The following is a 15,801-nucleotide window of genomic DNA, read 5'->3' as shown; positions in this document are numbered from 1 at the left end:
GAATTCATTCACATGGAGAGCACAAGTGTTTTTTTTATTTTAAGTAAGCGCTATTTACTACCATGGTGATTGACCCAAGTAAAGCCCTTGGTGTTATAAGCAAGACCAACCGAAATGAAAGCGACCATTGGAATAAGCTTCCAACTGCCGTAAAGGCATGGTTTGTCCAGAGAACTGTACCATTTGCTAATACCCTTTATTGCAGAATAAAAAGTGAAAGTTAAAAAAGTCAATTATTCCCATGTGACGTGAGTAATTTTGGTATAAACACTCAAGACTATATCAGTCTGTTTCAGCCGAGTAAACGGTAATGTGTGAACACGCTTCAGCAGAATAACAAATTCTTCATATATTCACTTTAATTTTTTCCCACGGACAATGCGAAGGCCAGACCTTGGTGATTTGTTCATTACTTTGTTAAAAGCACTATTGAAGATAGCATAGCCTTCACGTTTGCTTAAAGCATATATCTGTACACAGAGAAGCATATCATTACTTTGCTCTCTATTATAAGGCGTTGGCGCGACATGAGAATTCCACTCTTCATCCATTCATTTCTTTTGTATGCTTGGCTTGGTGTCTCATTATCCCGATGGGCTGATGATGTCTTGATGTACGAGGATTTAGACTGCCATTTGCTGGACGATTCGCTCCCACCGGTGCAATCTAATTTCGTGGAGATTCGAGCGTTTGTATTGACGAAGCTGATGGGAATCAGTCTCGATCAGTGTTTGTCACGTGATGAATTTTGGCTTGCTCAGTGTTTTGAAGAGCATGCACTGCTTCTGTCCACCCAGTTCGGTTGCAGTGTTCAGATTGTTTCAACTACTTCCTCAGGAAACAATACTCTGGCAATAGGGAAAAATTGTTAGAGGTGCGGAGGAATCTTGCCAAATCGAGTCATTTTCTTTGCACTTCTTTTATCTTCGAAACTTAAATTGTTCCGCTGTAATTCCAGGAACGGTCCCTATCGCATGAAATGATGATTCCCTCGAGAAACTAAATGTCAAATTTGGCTGGCCAAAATAGTTTGACAATTTCTGGCGGGTTTGAAAAGTTCAGACGGCTTCAATAATTCTTATGACCAACTATTTTGTGACATTTTATTTCCGTGTGCCGGGGACATCACACATACCACGAACACAATCTCTGCACATAACCCATTGTCGTTTGGTATTAAGCTGCACCATTTGAGGTTGTTTGTCTAAAAGCCAACTACAAGTCCTTGCTCAGCAAACCAATGTGAAAAGAAACGCGTGCTTGGTTCAAGATTCACGCACACGCATGACTAAGCTGTTCTCTTTTATCATTATAATCAAACTGGTTGCATTGCTGCGTTTGTTGAAGTTGGTTCATTCGTTCTTTCGAAAACCACCAAATATTAATCTGACCTAATCATTAATCATTATCTCGTAAGTCCGAAAACAGTTCCACGGTTTCCTCGTCAGAAGCCAACAACCCTTGAAGCTGTCTACTCGAAACCAATGGATGGATGGCAGGATGTACTTCAACCCGGAAACACCCAAGGGGTTGGACGAGTGCACATGCAACACCGTGCGATCGATTTTTGGAATGCCTTTGTGTTCTGCTTGTAAGCGCACATGCATGGCTCCCGTCAACGAGCGCACGTCGAGTACATTGACCGTCCAGTGCTGATTTGAGGCAAGTGACTGTCCCGAATTAGAATGAGTGATAGCCGAATTGCCCGGACGAACTTCGTTATACGTGGAATAAGGATCATTTTCGATGAAGGCAATAAACTAGTCGGCTACGCCCGTTACCGCACATATGAATCGTTGGGATAGGTATACCTCCATGATTAGACGAAGTACTTTCCACCCTGTTAGATCAAAACAGGCCGGGCTTCAGAACCGTCGAGTCATTTCCTTGCTTAGTGTCTACGTGCGAATTTCGCATTTTCGGCGGTGCATTGTTCATGCGTAAGAATGACCGCGCGGAAATCGTGGCATGTCTTGACAAATTGGATTAGAATTTAAGCTGTCACTTAAGGTAATAAACTACCTTTTTTCGGGAGAGGACAAACAGGCGAATTCTCTACACAGTTGGCAGCTGGGGAAGATTTTGCATTTTGTATTTACACTTCAGGGTGTAACTTGTATGAAGTTCATGTCGTTGGGAGCGAACGCAGGAGATAATGTAACCCCATGATCGCCGCCATGCCGAACAAGGAGAACCAGCCCAAGGAGGGCTGTCTGACCCGGGGTCTGCGCACCTCCTGGCCCCACTTCGTCCTGCTCTTGGTCTACCTGGCCTACCTGGGAATTGGAGGGGGGATCTTCCTGGCCCTCGAGGGGGGCAGCCCGTCGGACTTCTCCCGCGAGGTGGCCGAGTACGAGGCGCTGAAGGCCCAGATCTCTGGAGCGGTCCGGAACGTCACAGAGGGCCGTGAGGTGACGGTAGGGAACTTAACGGAGCTCTGGGAGACGTACACGGCGTTGGTCAACACTCCCTACCTCGACAAACTGACCTACTTGAGCCGAGTGGATTGGACGTTCACTGGGAGTGTGCTGTTCTGTGCGACAAGTATCGCCACAATTGGTGAGTAACTTTAGTTTTTTTTGTTACAAACTATCATTTGTGCAAACTATCCAACACTTTTAGATGTACGGTCTCCCTTTTTACTTTATAATATCACTTATGTTATCTTTAAAAAATGAATTGAAATCGTAGATTTAACACATTGCAAGAATTTCCAAATTGTACTTGGCTGATCAACCAGGTACTTTGCTTGAAATTAAATGTCAACTTCCTCTCGTGGCGCTTTGCAATGCGATTGTTGTCTTTTCTTTTTAAACTTGAATTATAAACGCTGGAGGCATTGCTCAGGGGTTTTCATTGGAAACTTGGAATGATATTCTCGCGTGAATTTTATCGTTGAAGCACCGGGCCCCTGCACTGTTGCTACGAAAATATTAAATGGTGAAAAAAGTAATTCCAAATCAAATCGAAATGGTAGATTAATAAATTTCACCATTGTTGAATCGCAGTGTTTGTTATATCTCGTTCGGTCATCATTTTGTTGTATCTCCCTAAATTGACATGTAATTTTCCATTCCATATCAATGCAAATACCAGCTTTTTTTTCTGATGATGAGGTGACGAAGGTCAACCGTATGGAGGGAAGATAATTTATCGATTTGTCCGTCCAATTTAATGAGCCACCCACTGCTTTCTCCTCAGAATAATTATTGCCCTGTTCGGAATGTTTGGAACATTGTCATTGCGTGATTCCTTTTAAGTTTAATGTGCTTTTTTTTCTTAGAATAATTCTTCCGCTCGCGAACCGTGCGTTTAAATTTTTCAAAAGATCACTCGTGTATTGTATTGTGTGTGTAGATTGTGTGGGTGGTGATGCATATCTCGAGATGGCTGTCAATGTACGTGACCTCCAAATTGTCGGTACTACTTTGAAGTTATGGAAATAAGGGCATATAATTTAATTAGCTTCTTAGGCTTCAAGATATGCCACCACAATTCATTCCATAACTGATTGCCCGTCCTCCTGGAGTTCCTATATTGTATGAGGGGATTTGAGGCGCGTAGCTTTCAGGAGCCTTGCCGAGTAAAACATATAAAGATTTTCGTCCCGTTTCGGCCATTTTCACCGTCCCCGTTTTTGCAGCTATCAGCGTTGCGATATTACTTTTAGAAGTCTTCACCCCCAACTGTGCACGCCTTGTCACGCTACTGAGGGTATGGGGGCTTTTTGTGGTAGCCATCTTGCAGGGCAGTTCTTTTCTTCCACAGGGAAACCCCCGTTGTGCACACCCTGTGGAATAAAAGCATTGACCTGCAAAATGGCAGCCATGCAATCCCCCAGTTTGGGGTTCATGACTCTGTGTAATTAAGAGTTGTCCCTTATCGTGTCTTATCTGAGAGCTGCTTAAGAAGGTTGTTAGAAAAAAAACCAGTTCTAGATAAAAAAAAAAACACTTCCAGAGTTGGTTCGATCATTATTTGTCGTGGTCATGTGGAGGTTGTGTTTTTACAACTGTTTGTGAAACAACGTGTTTTTACAACTGTTTGTGAAACAACGACTGTTGGTAGCTCGGGCTAATATGTCGATCTTTGTAATTTTCGAGGGGAGTTTTCTAACTCAATCCAGACAAGCCAGCGTTAGATGTCCCCACTGGGCGAGGAACGGTCTGCCGTCTTTAACGAAGATGCTGTCACAGGAACACACTCCTAAGGCGACTCAGCATCCCCGTCGTTCCCCCGTTTCCTTTCTGCTGTATGTGACGCCAACCTAGTGGATACATTTTGACTCGTGACGGAAGACCCTTTCATCGGGCAAGACAGCAGCAATATACATACTCATAGCGAGATATTCAAGTCCGGAACTCCGCAAAGTTCCTGTACTTAGCCCGGCTCTCTGGCTTGATCGGCACCACAATAGCGGTGCACTTGTTTATAATACTTTCTAATGTGGGTTCTGTTGCCTCGATTTTAATACAATTCTTTTTTATGTTGGAGGAGGTTGGGCGGCCATGTTCTGTTGGAATATTCATAGGTTAGCAAAGTAAACAACATTTTGAAGTCTGCGCACAGCTATTGAATATTTGTATTCACGTGACCGAAACCCTTTCACTACCCTGAACATTAAAAGTCTCGTATCTCGGGGGCTTGGGGTAAAGAAAGATTGTTGCTAGTTGCGTTTTCAAGGGTAAATTATTATCCACTTACACCTTACCGTCCATCTTCTTGAAATAAATGCAGTGGCACCCGTTTTGGTTAATATCGCAAATGTATTGAATCCATTGTATTCTTTTAGTATTGAGAATAATAACGACTGAATAATTGCGCAAGCATAATCTTCGATGATGTCCTTCAGTCTTTTTTAGCAACATGCATGAAAATGTCATTTTATGCAAGGTAGTTATGGAAACAGGCACCCGGCTCGGCGACTGCCCGATCATGGTAAAAAAAAAGTAGCAACGGCCAACTGCGGAACGGTTGACGCAGCATTATGTTGATGACGGACTTTCATTTTTATTCAATCCTCAGCTCTTATCGAACACTGTACACTCGGAAACAACGGAACATGGAACCGTTCCTATTATTGTAATGCCAAACAATGGCAAACATTGACCATAGTCTAGTTTAATCAATCACTGGGAGGACTTGCTCAATTTTCATACACTAGTCTTGTCTAGATTTTGGGACGAACCGTTTTATAAAGGCGCGTTTGCGGCAAGGAAGACCCCTCCGTGAGGTTCTCAAGTACACTTGGTGAAGAATCCCATGCTTTTATAATGGCGCAAGCAAAATCAACTTTGACCTTTCGTTGTAACCATTGTGTTTGTAGTAACTGGCATATTTCTTGACATGCGAGGCTTTTGTCTGTCCAATTTTGTCTGCCCATTATGAAGTAAACGAAAGAAAAACCGAAAACAAAACGTTGTTTATCTATCAATACTTGCAGTATCGCAGAGTTTCTCTCTGGTCAGGGCGACCACAGCATCCTGGTGGAAACGTCGAGTTCACACTTACCGGTTCTTCTCATAACCTTTACTTTTACTTAGAAGAGATTGAATCCACATGATCGACCCGCAAACCTTCTCTTATAGTCTGGCCTACACCATTCAAAGTTACAGATCTTAACACTCCAATGTTCTTCCTTCATTGTAAAGCGAAACCCAGACCTGAACGCAACAGTGTAAACATCTGCAGGAAGGGTTTTCTTAAACAACCGGGGAAAAAAGGAAAGAGGAAGTATCTTGGCACATTTTGTCACATACAATGCCAACTTAATACCCTGTACGAGGAAGTTACACAGATCTGTTTGTTGTTTTATCTTGAATTCGGACGAGGTCCTGTAACGAACATCCCTGACTTCCAGATATGTAAACAGACCAAGCGACGAGATTATTTTACAGAGACGCACTCACGTGTATGCATAATGTTCGGGTCCAATCATGTCCGTGGCGTTTGAACGACCCGCATATAAATGCGCCACCATTAGTTCTAGTGATAGCGGTGTAGCCGCGTCCACGCGGCTGTTCTGACATTCATGCATCTGGATACATACCTCGAACATGGGTTTATTTGAGCCCCAGTAATAAATACTTGCTGCTAAATTGTGAGGTATCAAGTTGCAGCTTTAGTGGCAGCCGAAACTGAAATAGATATCCTTGTTGAAATTGTGTCAGTAGAAAATCCCAACAGCTCTGTATTTGACCTTCGCAAAGAATATCTTTTCAGTGATCGCTACGCGCAAAGGTAGTATGCTCAATATTCTTGGATACTGAACAGGACCGGTAATTTCAAAACTTAGTTATGTAGTGTTGCTATCGTAGTTCGATCTTGTAGTATCATGTCTCGCCAAGAAGCTAATGATATTTATATTCCCTGCTCTTTGCAAAGTTGTTTAGAACAAAGTGTTTATTAAATAGGGTATATAGCAACTGAGCATTGGTCATCGTCACAATGAATTAACATTCCTTTTGGAAAAAAAATGTTCAGAGCCTCTCAGTCGTAAAACCCGAACTGTTTCAGTGGATGCAGTAGTCCAAGTTAGACTACTGCAGTTTTTGCCAACGACCTTACTTAAAATCTGCTAAAATGTACAGCAACACTTATACAGAGCAATGCCCTCTCATTTTACAAGATGACTTGTATTCCTTATAAGTTGCCTGTATCATTGATACTCGTAAAAGGAAATCTACAAAGTCAATCTCCCTAGAGGTTACCCGAACTACCATTTAGATTATTGTCACCAGCATTATCAAATCGTTCTGCAAGATCGATTATCATTGCTGAAAATATTTCTCGTAAATAACATTGTGTATACGTGCCAATGACTCGTATACGCGCCAGCTACCGTTCTGTGAGTCAGCAAACGACTATAATTCATTATTCGTAAAATTCAGTTCCACCCTGTTTGTTACGCTGGCAGCTTTGGGTGTGTCCCTGGAGTGTTTTCATAGGAAAGCCACAATATTTTAGAATCTTATTGTGTTTTAATAATAAAAAACCAAGCTTACCGATTCCCAGCGAACCCGTAATAAAGCCGAGTAAAAAAAAGAAAGAAAGAAAAACATGTAAAAGGTTCTTGTCTTGTCCCCTTTTAAATTCGTTCCTTTTTAGATAATGTTTCGTCGTATTTTGACATTTATTTTCTTGACAACATATATTATGACACAAAATTATGAACCAAAAAGGCGTGAAAATCTAGTCATCCTCCGGGAAAAATACACCGAATATGCTTACGGGACTGCCCCTCTAAATTGTCTTCAGTGCTCGTCTTAATTGACTTGTTTCTTTAATACTTTGATCAAAATTCTTCTTGTCAGACAGACAGGGGATCCCCTTGCAATGTGAGGGGGAACTCTAGTGTTTTGAAATCTAAGCTTAACCTGTTAGCTGGTGCAGATAGCGATATGGCGACCCCTGTCGCACTGTTGGTGAATACATTGTAATGGTTTCACACAATTAACTCGTTTATAATACGATTTGACCAATCCTTCAGTTTTTCCAGGCCCAAACCATTTTGCTCATTGTAACCGCAACGCCCTGTTGGACGTTCGATATTTTCAAGGGGATCCTCATTACTTGTCTACCGCCCGATAATTGGCAGTTGACTTTTTTTGGGGGGGGGCCTCGAAATGAGAATCTCGACTCTCGGGTGCTCGCCCATGGACTTGTGCAGTGTCTCCCGCTTTACCGTTTTTCTTTGGACTGCGCTTGCCATGATAAATAGTTCATTTTTTTTTTCAGGTCGCAAGGGCCTGTCGTAAATGGAAGAGCGCAACATGTGCATTATATATTTAGGCCAAGTTTCGAGCGGTTTTTATTATATATTGGTGAACATTTTTTCTTCCCTTTGGTGATTCAGTGCAAGGCCGCCGTTATCATGATCATGGAAGTGTGCCATCAGTCATGAATTGTGAACAATTGACGAATTTGTAGTCTCAGGCACAGTGGGGGACTGGTCAATATCTCACACATTATTGCCAGATGCTGCGTTTTCACTCGATTCACAGGCCTTGCCGAATGAATTGGTTGTGGCTTGAAATTAAGCAGGAATCTATGGGAAATGGCAGCAGCCATCGACGTTGACCTGTGCGTAAGCTCAAGCCGCAGCCACGTAATTCAGACACTGCCAAAGTAGTTTGAATAATCGTAACAATTCTGTGCCACTGGCCTCATTCAAAGGTCGGCTATATATTCAATTGAAAGCGAGGCAATCCCTTAAAATAATACCAAAAATGTGGGAAGGAAGAAGATGTAACAGATGCAAATGAGGTGGAAATTATCATCGTTACTTTGTATATAAAAATATTTCCCAATTTGAGACTTTGTCTTTAATTCTTGCTAAATAGTCATCAGGCGCCTTCCCATTTCAAAGTATTATATATAACTCACTCGGATTCGTGGAGCGTGATACAGAAATTGAATCTTCAATCTTTATGCTGGTGCACTGCAGTGCCATTTTTGTCCACATGTAAATAATTTACTCATCTGTGTCATTGTAATTTTCCTTTCAATTTCTCGGTATGGTGCTTTTCTTGAAAAATAAATAAAAAACCCTTTTTTGTCGTCTGGTTGTGTTCCCTGGTACTGGACACTGTATTATTTTTCAATTTGTTCTGACCTTTTAAATTTGTCTCGTGTTAATCCTTAACCGCATGAGGACAGAACGTTCCCAGATTCAGACAAGCAGTCCTGAAAATTTAATAAAAGCACATCGAACAAACGAAGGAAAAAGGCTGCCCATGTGACTGAGTGTAGGCAGGTTGTAGGGTTAGAGGAATCAGACGGCAAAACCGAGACTAAATTTGTACCTTCAAACGAAATGAAACAATTATTCAGTGTCATTTGAAACGGCAGTGGGTGTTTTCAATTAAATTGCAATAGAATTGACGCGTATCACTACTGCGGTCACAACGGTCATGCATAACGATAAACCTTTCATCGGGGTTTATGTACCTAGCGATTTCAGTTCAGATCAAAAAAGTGCGGGCTGGTCGGTCGATACTTTCAATTAATAAATTCATCATTTCTGGCGGTTAATTTGGGTTTGATGACGTTCCTGTTTCCAAGGCACTCTCATTAACGACCAAAACCGCAAATGTTGGGATTCTGTAATGCTGACAGGTGTCACTTCTGACGCCAGTCAGACACAACATCTGTTCTTTTGATTCATTAGCCGCAGGCGTTGTGTTCTGTTTTTAAAAAAAATGTGTAAAATACACGCAATTTGACTACGACCACGTAAGACCCATTGAGTTGATGATCTCACCTTGACCAGCTAGAATAACGACCCAATAGTGGCTGGTTACTGTAATAATAAACGTTTCCACTGATGTCCGTATGCATCCCCCAAAGACATCGTAATTGTCATCTTCACGAATGACAAGCAATGGAGTCAAAACACTTGGGGGCTGAAATGCAATTCCAAATTGCAAGTCCCATTATGAGCCTATAAACGAGGTGATCAATGTACAGAGAGAGAGAGAAAAAAAACCTTCCGTCGTCTGGAAAGAGTGTCAACAAAACCCTTTCACTCAGCTTGTATAAGTTCACGCTCATATTATGTGTGGAATACGATTCCCTGTAAAGCCTGCACGCTGACGACAGAATGAAAAGCTAGAGCTAAAAATAGTAACGTACATGTATATCAGACGAAGCAGAGACTCTAAATGAATTATGCCTACTGTAAATGGTATCGGAAAGTGCACTGCATAAACACAAGACTGTGAGGCCTTTGAGAATTGCCTGACATGCAAGTGTACGTTTATGGGTCTGGTGGGGGTGAATTCACTTCGCGATACCGTGTACGATATGGGGCTGTCCAATCCCTATTCACACTCTAGACTATTGTTACCTAACACATCTGTAGTCTGTAAAGAATTCCTGAGATTCCGATCAAACAATGACCAACACAAAGGCGGGGTTGGGTTCTCTCCGCCCCATATCTTGCATCATTAAGCACTTCGCGTGTGCTCATGTAGTTTTTTTAATGTTCTTTCATAGTAGTCGCTCTTTGACTAGGATATTAAAGAGCGCCCTCTTGTGTGAAGAAATCAACTGGCTGTGGCCAGGCGATAGTATCACGCGCGTCTACTGTCGCCAATACTCTTGCGGCTTCCATACATGCACGGTTCAGCCGCAGCCATAACATTCGGGCCAAGTTTGGATATAGCACGTGCCCCAAGTTTGGTAAGGCTTTTACTTACCGAAAGTGTTCTTGTATTCAGTTTAATATGCAGCCCAAGGCAAAAAGGCACGCGATCATCGCATCCAAACACAGTCTGGACCACAGTTCGCCGTATCTCTCGTTTTGGCATTGTCCACAATTGTCAATGCGCGCCCTCTTGTGGTATTACAGCGTGCGAAACCCTCGCTAATTCAGCTGTCTGTGTCGTTGTTTCCTTCGTTTAGGCTACGGCGATGCTGTGCCTGTCACGACGTGGGGACGAGTTGTCATCGTCATCTACTCCCTCATTGGGATACCGCTCACCCTTACCTTCTTGGCTGACATTGGCGGCATTCTGGCCCGTATGGTCGAGTTGATTGCAAGGAAATGCAGCACACGGCCTAAGGTATCATCGCAACCGAGGAAAAAATCGCTCGTTCCAGACAATATTAAGACGGATCAACTTCCTCGGCAGAACGGGCTGTCCATCCCGTCAGCCGACTCCCTTCCCGCTGTCCACGAGCCAGCCGAAGACGAGGGGAACCTGACGGATATGCGGCTGTCCCTGGGCGTCTTCATGGACTCGGCCGACCCCGTCAGGAGCAGTCAGCCCAACTCCAGGCGGAACTCCTTGGACGTGGAGACGACGCAGCAGGCAGTAACGGAGTGGGCCAGCACCGCCACGCCACGCGGCATCGGCACCTTTGCGGGGAGTACGAATCTAGGATTTGCCCCGGACGACGGTCCCCACGAGGAGGAGAGGAAAACTCCGAACGGTCCAGGGGCAAACACGGACAACACCGCCCAGGAAACAGCGGATGATACGGATTACGCGGACTCGATGCAGCGTCAAGTCCCCGTACTCCTGGTAGTTGCGATCTTGCTCATCTACACGTTCTTAGGTGCTCTCATGATCGCCTATGTTGAGGAGTGGTATTACGGGGAGGCGCTATACTTCACCTTCGTCACCTTGACCACCATTGGTTTCGGTGACTTCGTGCCCGTCAAACACTACATGGATATCCCGTCCTTCATCGGGTGTCTGGTATACACCATCGTAGGACTGTCTGTGATGTCCATGTGCATTGCTCTGGTGCAGGCCAAAGTTGTTAGCGTGATGTCCAAAGTAGCCGGTAAAATTGGTTTTTGAAACTAGATACCGGAAAAGTAGTGTTTCTGAACTCCCCAAGTCACCAATCTTTCACCTTTCACACTATGCACTAAGTGCACTGGACGAGTCGTCACAAACTCAGCTTCAGGGCTGAACTTCACGCACGTTTTTTCTCGCCTTGTCGACTTTGGAGCTACAGCTAGCTATCCATTTCGTGTCGGTTTGTGTGGTCCCCAGACTCACTGTGAGCTCTTAGAACCGGTGTGTGCACCCAAGGTGGACAGACTTGCTCTACCAAGTATCAGGCAACCCCAATCGCCTGTCTGAGCAGTAACTGGGACTAAAATAAAGCCAGTGTTAATTGTCACACCGTTGGTGCATGTCGATTATCCACTGGTGGCTCTCTGGTCAAAGATGGCAAAGTATTTTCGATAGTGCCTCAAAGTTTTAAATATTTAGTCCATTTAAAATATTTCGCATCCATTGACAATCACCATGTCGATGTGCACTTAATTATATATTTAGACCTTAGCCAGTACAGCAGAAATCAAAGAAATGTTTTTATCACATTCTATTTTATAATTTTTGTAATATACTCTTTCTTACAGCGTTTTTTTTTAAATTAAATTCTGCCGAGCTTAAGAACGCTATGTTTTGTAATGTAGCAACGAGTTTGGCACGATTATTCCTTTAGTGTTGATTTAATAAATTATATGAGATCGACTTCTTTATTGATAAACTATCACTTAAAAATCACAAACCTCGTAACAGCAAATTTGTGCTGTAACGAATGTACAACTGTGTGCTTTCAGACAATACATTGATGTTCTTTTTATCGCACCAAAGATAAATTTCGTCGCTTTTGTTGTTTTCACACTCGAATGTGGCAGGGTGATATTCCGACGTGGTGTGTTGTTCCGATTTGTGTGCCATTTATATGTTATAGTTATTTTGTTATTCCCTGGCAGTGTTGAACAGACTTGCCAATTTTCGGCGAGTTCTTTTTGTACGGTGGTTGCCAAACCGAAAAAAAGTACATGCATGTCGCTTTTGGTACTCAGAAAAGTGGTGAGTTGAGGGTGAAGTTGAGTTAATTATTAAATGTGAATAAATTATGAGGTCCATGCGTAACCTAGTAAAAGTTCCAACTAAGTTAAAGGTTTGGAGTAGGTGAGAGGTCAAATATCATATGGATGTCTGATAAAAACTTTCCTGTTCACGTTGAATTTTGTAATAAATAGCTTGTGATTTTAAGTCTGTGCCGTCAAGATATAACAGAGATTTATCATATTCATGAGCGGTTAAGAAGCTTCTGTAAGGATTTGCTGGATATGGGGAATTTTTAGTATTTGAACTAAAATTGTCATTTATTGCAGTACATTTTTAAATCAATTTTTCGAGTGGTTATTATTTTATGTATCAGACACCCTTAATTATAAAATAGCGATTCACATATTAAGCTAACAAAAGCAAGTAGAGCAAAAATGGCTAGTCAATTCACCTTCTCGATACCCACTACATAACCTTGGAGGCTTTGTTTTGGAAGTGGGGCCTTCTGGTATTTTCCCCCGTTTGTGTGAATGTGTATCCATGGCAATTGTTTTGTCAGGCTAGATGAAGGGTGCCGTCTATTAATTCAAGTGAGAAGTTCTGCCCAAGGTGTCTTTTGAGAAAGGAGATTGTTTGGCCCCCCAAAATGGTGAGATTGTGTAAATCCTTGCCAGGATCAACTCCCTGAGTCTGTGGGCTTTCATCTGAGAGCAGAATGGCTAAAAACTACTGTCGACAAATGGTCCTATAGTACACTGTATATGCAGACATGTAAGTGCCTGAGAAAGTTGAGGGTTGCCATTTGAAAAACTGCTGCAAGCAGACTTCGGAAAAATCACTTTTCGGGGGGGTGATTTTGTTATGTGGGAATAACTCAAAATGTAATTGGTTAACCCACAGAAAATTCAAAGGAAATTGAAAGATTAGGCACCAGGCAATAATTTAATTTGTGTTTCAGAAATGTTGGTATGTATGATACTGGGTCCTGAACAGTGTTGATTTTACACTTTTTTCAATGGGGCTGGAATTAGTGGACTACGCCCTGAACTGCGCGCAGGGTAGCAGTAGGTTTTGTCCGGGTCAAAGGCACACGAGGGCGCTGTTTGTCAGACGATATTCGCCGGTACGGTACACTTCGCGCGGCAGACGGCAAACTTCGAAATCTTCAGGCAGTGTCCGGAACGGGCTTTGAGAGTTACGGGTTGCCCTTTTTGTCTGCGCATCACCGTGTATTTTTCGACTAAAGTCGGTTGTCGTCAACAGTCGTGTGTCCGCTACAGTGTCGATTAAACCGGTTTTTACGTATACATGTATCATAGCACTAGGGGAGTACTTAGCCGAACTTTTCTGACTGCCGTTAAAGAACAAAATCTCTTCGTTAGAAACGGCCTACGGTGAATACAGTGGACAAACGCGTCCCATGTATAGAAAGAAAAAATTACAAAATCGTGTTCCTGTTTTTTTTCTTGTGATCAGAATGGGCGTTTGAATGGTCAAATGACGTAAGACTGCATACTTATGATTTTCAACACTGGAATCAAAATGGATGGAGTCGGTTTAACTTTGTGCCGCATGATTTAAGTATAGCCCCTGTGCATATTCGATGATTGTAATAAATATGGAAGCATCCAAATCGAATGCAGTGCCATTTGTCTTTATAGCCCAAATATAACAAGCTTAAAGGGTTTTTTCATGCCAAGATGCGAATTCTGAATGTAGATTGCGTCATTCTGAGAAAGCAGGGAAAACGAGGGGAATCCTCGCCCTGTGTTGGTAGTGGATAAACCCTTGTGCATGCCAAACAATGCATGTAGCCATTGTTTGGCATGAAACAAACCCCTTTATTATAGCTGAACTCCGAAGACAAATGACACTGCATTCGATTTGGATGCTTCCATATTTATTTGAACAGATAAAATCAGAGAAAACATGCTTCACTTAGAGGTGCTCTTTAACAAAGGCCCACCAATGCCCCCCAGACCGCGAGACGGAGTTGCCAGGGCAACCGCGTTGACGATTATCTTTAATATGCCGTGCCAACATCATGACGCGCATCTATGAAATTAATTGTCTGCAAAATCATGGCGCAACTTCGAAGACTGCATGACGCCCGTACGCACACACTCTGCAGGCAATAAAAAGTTGATTTTTTTTTTAAACGCTGGAAACCTATAGGCCCAATGTCCTTAACAAGTTCAATGATCAGTGCCACTCGAAGACAAAAAACACTTTTGTAAAAAAATCTCGTACACACAAAAATGATTTTTTTTTCGCATGAACATGTACATGCGCAGTCGGTTGCACGGGGGTTGAAGAAGAAATACTCAATTCAGTCTTGTTTTAACCTTGGTTCAGATATGTTTCCACTACAGTAAAAGGAATTTTTCGATGAAAACTTTCCACTCGTTGCTGGCGTGCTTCGCTCCCTGTTTCTTGTTAGTGTAAGATTTATCCATTCCGACCACTAAACCAGCTGTGTTTTTTTCTGTAAGCGGGTCCAGGTATGTAGACCGGGGAGGACTTACACTTGAACTTCCCAGCTGTCTTTGCCGGCAAGTGTGAGCTCGTCCACTTTAGCATGGTTCACGGCATTGCTTGACTTGTATCTTGTATCGAAAAAAAAAGAATCAGCCTGTTATTAAATCAGTGTGCCATCTGTCATTTAATTTTCCTTTAATTGGTTTGCGCGTGACGTCTGCCCCCTTCAAATCCCGCCTTCCAATGTTTTTGGTTCGTGGCCTTCAGGATTGTCGAGCTCCCATCGACTGGTCGGTTTGTGGGACCTGAGTGAGTGTACGGACATAGTTACCGTGACTGCTCCACCTGACGCTGAAGGTTCATTTACATAGGCGAGCATTGACGGAATCCGTGCTATAAAAATAGAACACATAGTTTTCTGTTGGTCGCCGACATCAAGAGCGAGCAACCAGAGTGATATTTTTTCAAAGAAACCGCGTTGAGGTTTGTCATTCTAGCCAATCTACGTTCTCGTTAGGTATAACGTCACGTGATTCAGCGCTTCCTTATTTTGAGTTCGACTCTTCCCTGTGAAGCACTATTGTTCTTGTGCGACGTAATTGTTATTATTAATGAGTCAGTGACGTAACGATTTGCATACCGTGCGGCCGGGTTTCCGCCTTGTGTGTATTTATGTAATATCGTGTCGCGCACCATTTTCTGTATAAACCGCTTTTCGTTACCGCTCGAGTGTGTAAATGTGTCCTTTGTGTGAAGCATTGTGTAAATGATCTATGGTTTGTCATACTTTCTCACTTTAGGCCTACAGGCAGTCATAGAAACCCCGCCCTTTGGTGTTAAAAAACAACACTTCTTGCTGTTCTAAGATGACCACACCAAAATGTGTTGCTTTAACATTGCTAATGTTACTTTACACATCTACAAGTGCTACAGTGCACTGGAGTTTGTTAAAAGTACCACCAACAGTCTTGAAATAACACCAAACAATTAACACCGGTGACAA

At 42.7% G+C, this 15,801-nt stretch overlaps 1 protein-coding gene across 1 annotated transcript; it reads left to right on the top strand.

The window, feature by feature from the left end:
- Nucleotides 1-494: 494 nt before the first annotated feature.
- On the top strand, nucleotides 495-15,801 carry LOC110979855 (potassium channel subfamily K member 18-like). Its single transcript, XM_022235975.2, has 2 exons — nucleotides 495-2,559; nucleotides 10,405-15,801. Exons 1-2 carry the CDS (start codon nucleotides 2,166-2,168, stop codon nucleotides 11,307-11,309), a joined length of 1,299 nt encoding a protein of 432 aa, XP_022091667.2. The 5' UTR covers nucleotides 495-2,165; the 3' UTR covers nucleotides 11,310-15,801.

The sequence above is a fragment of the Acanthaster planci genome, linkage group LG13 (assembly GCF_054643075.1).
Source record: "Acanthaster planci isolate LZ-2023a linkage group LG13, COTS_SCS, whole genome shotgun sequence".
Taxonomy (NCBI): domain Eukaryota; kingdom Metazoa; phylum Echinodermata; class Asteroidea; order Valvatida; family Acanthasteridae; genus Acanthaster; species Acanthaster planci.
Note: the sequence above shows the minus strand (reverse complement) of the source record. Positions and strands in the feature narration are given on the sequence as shown.

Coding starts and splice junctions, on each gene's coding strand:
- LOC110979855 (XM_022235975.2), top strand. CDS start 2,166: ATGATCGCCGCCATGCCGAACAAGGAGAACCAGCCCAAGGAGGGCTGT. Junction 2,560..10,404: donor GACAAGTATCGCCACAATTG/GTGAGTAACTTT, acceptor TCCTTCGTTTAG/GCTACGGCGATGCTGTGCCT.